The 12,045-nt window shown below is 36.9% G+C and overlaps 1 protein-coding gene across 1 annotated transcript in view; it reads right to left on the minus strand.

Annotated features, from left to right (window-relative positions):
* Positions 1-1,030: 1,030 nt before the first annotated feature.
* LOC102939941 (X-linked inhibitor of apoptosis) overlaps positions 1,031-12,045 on the minus strand; it is a 48,749-nt gene continuing 37,734 nt past the window's right edge. Inside the window, exons 4-7 of the mRNA XM_037908425.2 lie at positions 11,721-11,799; positions 9,343-9,376; positions 7,332-7,535; positions 1,031-5,168 (exon numbers count right to left, since the gene is read on the minus strand). Of these exons, the coding sequence (XP_037764353.1) occupies positions 4,975-5,168; positions 7,332-7,535; positions 9,343-9,376; positions 11,721-11,799 (511 nt within the window). The 3' untranslated portion in view covers positions 1,031-4,974. The remainder of the gene's footprint in view (positions 5,169-7,331; positions 7,536-9,342; positions 9,377-11,720; positions 11,800-12,045) is intronic.

Consider the following 12,045-nt stretch of genomic DNA (forward strand, 5'->3'; position numbering starts at 1 on the left):
GTGAGACCTCACCTGGAATACTGTGTGCAGTTCATGGTTTTGGTAATTAAATATTCATGGTAAATAGGCCTAATGGCCTGTGATGGGATGTTAGATGGGGTGGGATCTGAGTTACCCAGGAAAGAATTTTCTGTAGTATCTGGCTGGTGAATCTTGCCCATATGCTCAGGGTTTAGCTGATCGCCATATTTAGGGTTGGGAAGGAATTTTCCTCCAGGGCAGACTGGAAGAGGCCCTGGAGGTTTTTCGCCTTCCTCTGTAGCATGGGGCACGGGTCACTTGCTGGAGGATTCTCTGCTCCTTGAAGTCTTTAAACCACGATCTGAGGACTTCAATAGCTCAGACATAGGTGAGAGGTTTTTCGCAGGAGTGGTGGGTGAAATTCTGTGGCCTGCGTTGTGCAGGAGGTCAGACTAGATGATCATAATGCTCCCTTCTGACCTTAGTATCTATGAATCTGTGAATCTTAAATGAGTGAGCTGTTTTAAACAAAAGCTAACAGCCTATTTGCAAACACTTATTTTTCTTCATTGCAACTTAAACATAATGGGAAAACATTTTCAAAGGCACAAATGGGAGTTTAGTGTTGAACCCCCAGTGACTTTCAACAGGAGTTGGGTACCTAGCTGCCCATTGCACCTCTGATCATCTCCCATGATAGAGAAATGTCTATAAACATTTAAATTACTAAACTAACTTTCTGCAAAAATAGGCAATAAAAATGGTAAATTGAAACCTAAATAGATCATGTGAAAAAACAAAAACAAAAAAAAACCCCAACCATTAAAATCCAGTTTTCCAGAAGCAGTTTAGTGATTAAACTAGACCCTGAATTCCTTAAAAGTTGTCATCTACTTCAGTGGGCCAAACTCTACTCTCCTCACTCAGAAAAAGTCTCATGAGCGTCAACAGGACTAGTACAAGTAAGGTAAGTAGAATCTAACTGTATACGGACAATGAATACTGTGCTTCTTATTTGCAGTGTTGTTGTAGCCGTGCTGGTCCCACGATATTAGGGAGACAAGATAGGTGAGGTAATATCTTTTATTCGACCAACGTCTATTGGTGAAAGAGACAAGCTTTTGAGCTACACAGAATTCTTCTTCAGGTCAATTATATTCTTCTTAGTCATTATATTTATATTTACCATGTTTATTAAAATTAATTAGCAACATCCTGTTATATTACATATACAAAGCGAAGAAATTACAAATAATGCCATCTTATGATTGCTCTTTACATGTAAAATCAAAGACTAACAATAAACAATTTAAATTCGCTTAATCTATTTAAAAATTAATTATAAAGTCAGACTAGAATCACAAAACAGTTCTGTGAATATTTTACACAGAACTAATTAAAAAAATAATCTCATGAAATATAGTCCAATGGACTGAAATTTAACAAAGTTTTAACAAGATGAAAAATCATATTCAGTATTAAGCATCATTAATCAACGTTCCACATCAAATACATCATTCAGTTCAAAAGACTGAAATATATCAACATGTGCAAATACAGTCCATTCATTTTCACAAATTTGGAGATTACACTGTTCAAGAGAGGCATCACCACCTAAGTCTTACTTAAATCCAAAATTCAGATTTTTAAAACAAGATGAGAAAAGGGGAGGACAACAAGACTTAATATCAACTGAAATGTTACGAACTCAAACAGATATCTTGAGAGCCAGAAAGGGAAACTGACTAGAAGCAAAAATGAAATTTTATAAAATGATTTACTGTCAAATTGAGCAAAATACATAAAATAAAACTGTATAAATAGACACATGTAAGTTTAAACTTTTTGAACGCTGAAGGAACAAAAAAAGATAATTTTATGCTGGTGCTATCCCATTATGCCCATGATAAAATCTTAACCCTAACCACAAAATATATATATTTTCTGTTTAATTTTTAAGATGAGACAACACCGTTAGTGTTCTGAAAACAAAGTATATGAAGTCTATTAGTGTCTGTTGATGTATACAGTGAATCTTTAAAAAGAAAGAAAAACAGAGGAACATATTTAAATATAGAAACTAAGACTGACAATCATGAAGTAAACAGGGAACATGCAATCTTGGACAGATTTTCCACATTAAAACAGGAACATCCCGCATTGACATTGATTTGATAAACTAAGACTTCTGTCTGACTTATGTCACAACCTAAATTGCAAAAATAAGGGCATTATACCATTTTCAATTATACGCAGTGCCTTTGTGAAACCAAAAGCAGAATATTAATTTATATATGTAAATAAATAGGGCAATTTCTAAATTTACAAGTAGTACATAAAAGCACTATATTGGGCCTAATTCTGCAAACACTTATGCACGTGCATAATTTTACTCACATGAGGAGTCCCACTGAAGCGAAGCTTTGGAAGGGAAGGATTCAGCAATGAGGTCAATGGAAATACTCACATGAGTAAAGTTTTGTATGTGCATAAGTGTTTGCTGCATCATACCCATTGTCTTAAATTATATATGCTATATCTTGCCCTCTTTTACCAGTTTATATCCAAAAATTGGATTGTTAGAAGAATACATTTTTAAATAAGAATTATTAAAATATATTTTACTTTGAAAGCAGAGACAACAGATCATCTGATTACATCCTGGGAATATATCAAATCTTGAATATATACAAATGGGATGATAAAAATGGGTTTGGAAATGAATGTTTTGATTATCTAGAAATTCCAAATAATGTCATACCTGAACTATAATTCTGTAACTGGAATTTGTTAGCCACAGGATCCTAAAACATGCCAAATTCTCATCAAAGTACAACAGAAATTAACAAAATTTAAGTACAAATGGCTTTAATGTCCTGAGGCACCTAGGGCCAGCAGGTTTCATTCTCCAGCTATCTGAACAGTTCTCCTACTGTTGGCAGTTCAACCAAAGCTCTCAGGACTTGGGGAAAAACTCCAGATTACATACAACAGTTTTTCAAACAAATGATTTTGTAAAACCCTGAAAAGCAAATTTATCTAGTAACTCCAATCAGAAAGAAAAGAGTAATACTTTGAAAATTTCTCTCTCTCCAAAAAAACCTTTGCAAAGGTTCTTCAGACTGGAAGCAGATGCTGAAGCTTTATCTTCCAAAACTTAAGTAGCAGCATACTACATTAGAGCATTTTAAATTACCACCCACAGCGGAGGGGGGAAGCCCTGCATAAGATATTGTGTTCTCTTAGGAGATCTGTTAAGATCATTAATTGTAATTACTCTTTATTTTTCACATTTGTAATTGCAATAAATCCCTCCCCAAAATGTGATCATGCAAGATGCTGAGAATCCTCAATTTATTCGGATAATAAATGTGAGTTGTTCGATGAGAACTCTCAGCACCTTGCAAGATCAGACTCTGTGGCCAGGTCTTTAGTTCTACTGGAAAACCTGGTAGAGAGAAAGCTCAAACAATGCCAGGAGAGTTATTACAGTATAATGTCATCACAATCCTGTTTTAGACAATGTTTTAGACAATTTGATACTATGTATAAGCAATGTTATTGAAAATCTTTCTTATATACAAGTTGACCATGATTCTTCAAAGGACAACGTAAATGGTTTACAGTTTACATTCATTTTCAAGGAACTTCCTATGAGTTAATCTAGCAAAAAAAGTTCTGGACGACAACTCTTTATACAGTGTTTATATTGGTTTTGGCTTTTTGAAATAGGACCAAGCTTACTCCCTGTTTGGGAGGGGTTATAGAAAGGACAGGCTACAACTGTGAGCCTGCAAGATGGGCGTGGGGTGGGGGATACTTGTGTGATAGTTTAAGAATCCTTTTAGTTTTGGGGCTAGAAAAGATCAGCCTTAAGGCAGTCTGAGATGGAGAAATAAATGGACATAGTGTAACTTAAACATTGATGCTGGAATGTAACTCTATGATATGTAAACGACAAGAATATAATTAGTTGAAATGAAAGGTAGAAGTGAAATTAGTCAATTTTTAAAATACATACTGTACTGGACTCGGGAAGACTAATGTATGCTTGGAAGGGGAAACTGTTTAAAAAAGAGAAAAGAAACATATGGATGATTTTTTAATTTTTCTGTCATGTGAATAATTTTAAAATAATTTGTACGTTTTAGTGGTTTAGAAAAGGTCAGGGGATTTTAAAAGATGCCATTTTCCCTATAAGAAAAGTAATGTGTGTAACTGATTAATGTTTTACTGAGTTAGAAAGGGGCTTAACCCTGTTTAAGAGATTAGACAGTCACTAAAATAATCAACATAAAAACAAAACTACATAAACTTTTAGCTATTTATTTCTCTCACTAAAATGTCACCATTCCTGAACCCACAAACATCTGCCTTCTTCAATAGATGCTAAACCTTACTATTCTAGTTTTGAATAATATTAATCTTGCTAAAATTTTATTTAACAAAAACATGGCTGGATTTTTTTTTTTTTGGTCACCTCCATTTTATAGCTTATTACCCATACCCTTTCTGAAAACTTGGCAGAGTCAGAGGTAAAGAGTGAGATCAGATGACAAATTCCAACCTACATTGTTATTAGTAGCACGGCTTGTAGTCAGATCATTCAGTTTTCCCATGCTATTGTATACGAGTGAATAATATACTTAATTTATGCACTTTACAATAAATTAGAAAGGTGTGCATATTCAGACATATATAAAATATGAGAATGTCGTAGGGAAGAATTTCTTGTGTGTCACTTCAATTAAAGTGAAGGGACAAACTGGAGAGGAATAGAGGTTGCAGTTGAATGTGAGAGCTATAAGCACAAATTTAGCAGCTTCTGACTGTCAGTTCATGAGCTTTTAGGGCACTGACTAAAGCTTTGTTTTTATTATCCCAAAACTTTAGACTCTCCATAAATATATTTGTGTGCTACAGTGCTGAACATCCCAATTGTTTGTTATTGCATTACAGTGATTTTAAACAATGTAACAGCAAACATTTGCACAAACAGCACTGTACATATGACTAATACATAAATATTTTCTGTCTTTTTGTAATAACCATACAACACACAGGGCATTTATCAACTGCTTCAGCACATTCTTTACAAGCAACCAGATGGCCGCAGGGAATAAAAACTACTGAGATGTCTTTATCCATACAGATTTTACATATCTTTTCCTCCTGTAAACGTCTTAACTTCTCTTCAGTACTCAGATCTGAGGAAAAGGGAAACACACGGAACAAGTTAACATACTTAATAAAAGTAGCTAATCTCTTAAACTACCTTCCCCATGCAAACTAAGTTTTCTTGGTATGACAGGAATAAATCATCCCCTAAACAAGAAAAAAACATGTTAGAGACTACAAACCCTACAATCTGGACTCTCCTCCTCATCATTCCACATGGTGGGAGAGAGATTATGCCCCCCCACAGTGGAGAAAGATGGGAGTTTAACCCTCTCTATATACAGATCTAGAACTATCTGCAGAAGCTTTTCACATGGGCTTCCCATTGGCAGCTGCCAGCAAAAACTTGTCAGGGGATGGAAAGAGAAAGACACTCATTACATAGAGGGGGCCCATCAGCATTGCCGACCGGATAAATTGCCATGAACTGTAGGTCATCATATCATAACACAAAAGAGCCAGATTCCTAGCCATATTGTGTCCATTTTATAACCTCTTTGTCTCAGTGAACTGGCACAAACTCAGTGGATCAGAGCAGAGGAGAGTCTCTGCATAGGGGGAATCCTCCATGACACAGGACTGGCATTTTGGTTTCTACACCACTCTGCTCCTGCCTGATGATTAGAGTCTATGGTTGGGATGCTGCTATTACTTGACTGATTCCCAGCTTGGGCCATGGGCACCAGTCCTCAGTCAGAGCAGCCATCAGGCCTCCTTAAAGTCACCGTTGCTCTCCTTACTCCCAGACACCAAGCTAGCCTAAAATGTCTAAGTCTTTAAATGTAGGTGCATATGTGTAGGTATTCATACCTTACAATATGTGCCTAGAGTTGTAGAAAAAATATTATATTCTGTTGTGTTATTTGAGAAATAATAGTAAGACTACATTGTAATGCTATGCATAGGGAGCAGAATGGGGAATAGGGAACTCCAATTCACAAAAGGAAAGAATACAGAGTGCTGAAAAAAGCTAACATATCACATTGACACCTCCCCTGCTCCCCCGAAAATTTAAATAGGAAAAAAGGTGTCATGTGTTGTATAAAATATTTCCTAAGTAGAATTTTTTATTCAACTAAAGATAGGCAGAGAAAATTGTTTTTATTTGGTTTTGTTATAGGCACCAAAAAGAGTAACTGTTTTAAGAGTTAATTTAAAAAGTTGTACTGCCAAAAGGATTAACTATACATGCTATTTTAGTTCTGTATTATAAAACTGTGCGCTCCTTGGAAAAAAAAAATCTGCTTTTGTCTGGAATGCTGTCCCCATGCTTGGGAGAAGCTCCTCATAGATGTCCGCAAAACTAATGCATTATCCTTAATGCAAAATGCTCCTTAAAACTCTTTTGTTGTGATGCCTACAAAAAAACCTGACAGCATCTAGGCCACTCGTGCACTAATATAACAGCCTATCATGCTGACCACTATTGTCTCATTGTTTCCTCCATCTGTTGTCTTATACTCAGATTGTAAGGTCTTTGGAACGGACCATATTTTTGTTCTGTGTTTGTACAGCACCTGGCACAATGGGGTCTTGGGCCATGACTAAGGTTTGTAGGCTACAATACTTGTAAAAATATTTTATTAATTAACCTTTCAGAGTTTTATAACAGACAGAGTAGAGGAAACTAGAGGTTCTCTTTATTTTTTTGCCATTTATTTATCCTGGACATTTGACAGCACTTTGTGTATAGTCTATTTCGTAGTTTTCCTGTACAGTCGTTTCCCATCTACTGTGAGAAATACTCACCCCAGCAGGAGAGGGAGGGGATGAAGACTTGACATATTTAAAAAAAAACAAGTGATAATAAAAGCACAAATATCGGCAAAGGAATTTGGGAGTAGGGATAGAATCTGAAACTACTTTTAATACATTTTTGAAAGTGGCTAGATTTCAGGTAGACAGCGTCTCTAATACTATACATTATTGTAGCATCAGTGGTAGGCGGCTCTTTTCTAACATAAAGCAGAATATTCTTAAATGCTGTTGGTTAAATAAAATGTAAATTTCTTTTTTTTTTGTTTGAAGTAGTTGTGTATATGATTAGCTTATTGAATTCTCGAAAAATGACACATATTACATGCATTAATTTTGTGTTACGCAAAGATGGCAACAGAAATATACCAATAAGATATTTAATACAATCTGTTATAATCTTTTGCATCTATATCTTGTAATTTTAAAAAATTCACCTCTTGGTAGTGAGCTCTCACTGGATACTTCTTCTTGTACGTTTTCTTTTTGAGCATTTATTATATCTGAAACTAGAACTTCAACAGATGTGTAGTTTTCTCCATATGTCCGCAGTTTCTTCTCCATAATGTTCTTAATCTCAGACAAACTGAAACCCATACGCATGGCATCTTGTACCAATTGGTTTTGCAGGAGATCGTCATCTTTAACAAACATTGAGAGAAAAATCAGTTTAACCAAGAGCAAATTAGAAATAGTCAGCAGTGTTCACTGAAATTTTTTAAAGAACTTTATAACACTTAACCAAAAGTTAGACAATTAAATTTCTCTGACTGGTGATTTTGCACTGTGAAATATAAATCAAACATCAAACAACTAGGACACCTCCCAGATTTGCTATATTCCCAACCCTTCCACTGGCCACCCTACTTATATTATAAAGACTCCTAGATTTTATCCATTCAGATCACTCTGTCAACGGAAATGTTCACTATATCTTTTTACACAGAATGTTTCCTCACGTAGCAGTAATCATAGATCTTACCACACTTGGATCCAAATTATCTTTATAATTTAGCTTATATCCTTAAGTACAGGTAAAGGTTTGTTTAATATACTTTCTTTCAATTTATAAAAAATATAACCCACCGATACCCAGACTATAAGCAACTTGCCAATTTATTAAGGTTACAAAACCAAAATGCAGTACAATCAATAGTACTGTAATGTGTGCCTCCCTGTCTTATCAGATACACATATAACAGTAGGAAATTATTTTTCTACCATTATGCCTCCCCTTTCCTTCACAGTGGAATTCTTTGCTTAGGTTTATTCGCAAGGTATTTGCTATTTCCACTCATTTTGACTACATTTAAGGGTTACTCAGTTCCTTTTTCCTTGGCAAAACTGCTTGCAGTGAAACTAGAGCTCTCTCATATGTGAATATACTTAGAGACACTTATCCCCCAGAAAGAAAAGGAGTACTTGTGGCACCTTAGAGACCACAAGTACTCCTTTTCTTTTTGCGAATACAGACTAACACGGCTGCTACTCTGAAACCTGTCATTATCCCCCAGAATATTTTATAAATCTAAGTTGTTGTGGAATCACTGCATATCAATGGTAGATATCTTTTCCTACCAACTAAATATTTTTAAGTAGCTGTAAGATAATCCTGCTGCTATACTCATCACTATTTTCTCACTTTTTTGTTTTATGTTTATAAGAAAGAGTGCTAGAACCTCTCATACAGATATGAGAGACAATTAGGCTCTTATTTAAGCCTTCCCAAGTATTTTTGTGACAGCATTTTCATTCAAGGAGAGACCCAAACACTTTCGGCATTCCCTGATATTCTTCCTATAGTCTTAACAACTCAAAAAGAAAAGGAGTACTTGTGGCACCTTAGAGACTAACCAATTTATTTGAGCATAAGCTTTTGTGAGCTACAGCTCACTTCATCGGATGCTGTAGCTCACGAAAGCTTATGCTCAAATAAATTGGTTAGTCTCTAAGGTGCCACAAGTACTCCTTAACAACTCAGTAATTGTAAAGTGTACTTACTGGCCATAAAGATATAGAGGTGTAACTATACATTAAAATTTACTTCTACTGTGGTCTACACCTTTTAACACACACACAAACACACCCCCGTATTTGGCCACTCGCAAAACACTAGGTTTTTTCCCCCTATCAAGGTTAGAATTTATTCATTGATTTTTTTACCTTCAGGTTAATGAAGTGATAAATTTACACTCTGGCTCCCAAATTACATTATCTGTTCAGCAGTTCATCCATATGTTGTGCTTATTATTTAAGTGTTTGGAAGGAAGGACGTAAAGGAAGAGCGTAATTTAATGAGTTAGCTTCCCTTTTCCTATATAAAGCATAGCAGGGTCACCTTCAAAATTAGCCATTTCTTTCATTCTCCCCACAAACATAAGCCACAACAACAGAACCTGGTGAGGAAGGCAAACTAAGAACACATAAATGTAACTGTTTTACTGATACCTATAAGTAGTGATGTCTTCTCAGAAGCTTCTATCTAAAACAGAAATATAAACTTAGATTAAGTCCCCTGCAACCAAAGAAAAATTTCTAAACAGTGGTAAGGAAAGGGTAAGAAAAAGGCTTTTGCTATTCATCATGCCGAGTGTGACACCATGACTCAGATGTGATTCAATAGGAATCCAGTCTTTTATTAGTCATCTCTTTCAACAGGATTGGACACACTTAAATAATACCACCTAGTTCTTATACAGCACTTTTCATCAACCGCTCTCAGAGCACTTTATAAAGGAGGTCACTGTCATAATCCCCATTTTACACATGAAGAAACTGAGGCACAGAGAGCTGAAGTAATTTGCCTAAGCAGCCAGTGGTGGCAGAACCAAACCATTCTGTCATAAACAATATGGACAAATCTCAAATCATCCTGTAATAAGCCATATGTATATGATCACTTCAACATTCATAAATGATCTTGAAAAAGGGGTCAACAGTGAGTTGGCAAAATTTGCAGAGAATACAAAATTACTCAAGATAGCTAAATCCAAAGCAGACTGTGAGGCGTCACAAAGGGATTTCACAAAACTAGGCAACAAAATGGCAGTGTCGATAAATGTGAAGTAATGCATATTGGAAAATATAATCCCAACTATACATACAGAACGATGGGGTCTAAATTAGCTGTAACCACTCAAGAAAAAGACTGTGGAGTCATTGTGGACAGGTCTCTAAAAACATCGGCTCAATGTGCAGCGGCAATCAAAAAAGCTAACAATGTTAAGAACCATTAGGAAAGAGATAGCTAATAAGACAGTAAATATCATAATGCCACTACATAAATCCATGGTACACCCACACTTCTGAATATTGTGTGCAGTTCTTGTCACCCCATCTCAAAAAAGATATATTAGAATTGGAAAAGGTACAGAGAAGGGCAAAAAAAAAATAACAAAAAGATTAAGGATAAGGAACAGCTTCCATATGAGGCAAGATTAAGAAGAGAGGGACTATTCAGCTTGAAAACGAGACAACCAAGGCGGGATATTATAGAGGTCCTTCACACCACTCACGATTTGACAGAAGTGAATAAGGAAGTGTTCTTTACTCCTTCACATAACACAAGAAGTAGGGGTCATGCAATGAAATTAATAGGTTGCAGGTTTAATACAAAGAAAAGGAAGTACTTCTTCACGCAACAGTCATCCCTGTAGAACCCAGTGCCAGGTGATGTTGTGAAAGCCAAAAGTATAACTGAGTTCAAAAAAAGATTAGAAAGTTCATGGAGAACAGGTCCATCAATGGGTATTAGCCAAGATGGTGAGGAATGTAACACCATGCTTTGGGTGTTTGTGGCAGGGTGCTGCTGCAAACACACCTAATCAGCCCCTGCCACAATCAAGGGGGATAGATTGGGGCTGGATGAAAAGTTTTATGTCTGCTTTGCGATTGGCAACACCTGCTAGCCTGATAGGCAGGAGCTACAAAGGCTGGGAAGGAGCCAAAAGGAGGGAGGCAGCCAGAGAGAGAGGTCAGTCAGAGAGGGAGGTGGTTACTGACCCAGCCTGTGGTAGGTGAGAAATCTTTAAGAATTGTATATAGTTGGACACTGGTGGTGGGAAAATGCTTATAGACTAAAGGACAAGGGTGTTGCATAGAGCTGAAGTCTCCCTGGACATCCCTGCGTCCTGTGCTGCTTCCCACAGCTCCCATTTGCCGGGAATGGCGAACCGCGGCCACTGGGAGCTGCGGGCAGCCATGCCTGTGGATGGTCAATGTAAACACTGTCTCACGGTCCACCAGCGGATTATCCTGACAGGCCGCAGGTTGCCCACCACTGATCTAAAGCTTGTACCGCTTCCAGCACAGGAATGTTGCAGGATTTGAGGGGGTGGATTACCATATGCCCAGGTCATGGGCTTTTTGTAGCCGGGGGAGGTTCCCAGAGGAGGGTCTGACGTGGCTCCGGGAGCAGCATCTGCAGGGGAAAAAGAAGTCCTGTCCCTTCCCAACCTGGGCTGGGCCTAGCAGCGAGAGCTCAGCACATGGTAGGAAGCCCCGGCTGGGGCAGCCCCAGCCCTGCCCCTTTCCCACAATAGCCAGATTTCACGGGGGAGATCAGAGTTCAGAGTCTGTGATGCATGTTTTACAGCCATGAATTTGGAAGTGCCCTAATCATATTGCTACACTGTAACTGAATCCCTTCCACTTCCTGTTGATGATCAAAGCAGTGTAAAAACTATATACTATCACTAGATATATTCTGTATTCACATGATAAATTGATTTCACAAAAAAATGTGAAGTTATACAATGTTATCTGTAATTAAAAGTTATTTCTCTAGGGAAACTAAAACAGTAGATGGTGAAAAAAAGACAACTTACCGTGGAATCCCTCGGTAAAGGCGTTAACTGAACACTGTTTACAAATTCTTGGCCCTTCTCTTGTAGCAGGTATTTGCATCTATAGTCACAAAAGATTTTAAATTACAAAAAGCATTGTACACATGGGAAAACAAACAAAGCTGAACACACAATTTTCAGAAGAATTTGGGTAATTCTGCATTTCAAAGAATATTTCTGCTCTTGAAGTTCTTTCTCTGAAAATGTAACTGGAATCATAGATGTCATTTAAACATTTTAAAAAACATTCTGATAGTGAAAGGAAGTGAGCTTCATCAACAATGTTTATTTGGCATGGACTCTCAAC

The sequence above is a fragment of the Chelonia mydas genome, chromosome 9 (genome assembly GCF_015237465.2).
Source record: "Chelonia mydas isolate rCheMyd1 chromosome 9, rCheMyd1.pri.v2, whole genome shotgun sequence".
NCBI lineage: Eukaryota > Metazoa > Chordata > Testudines > Cheloniidae > Chelonia > Chelonia mydas.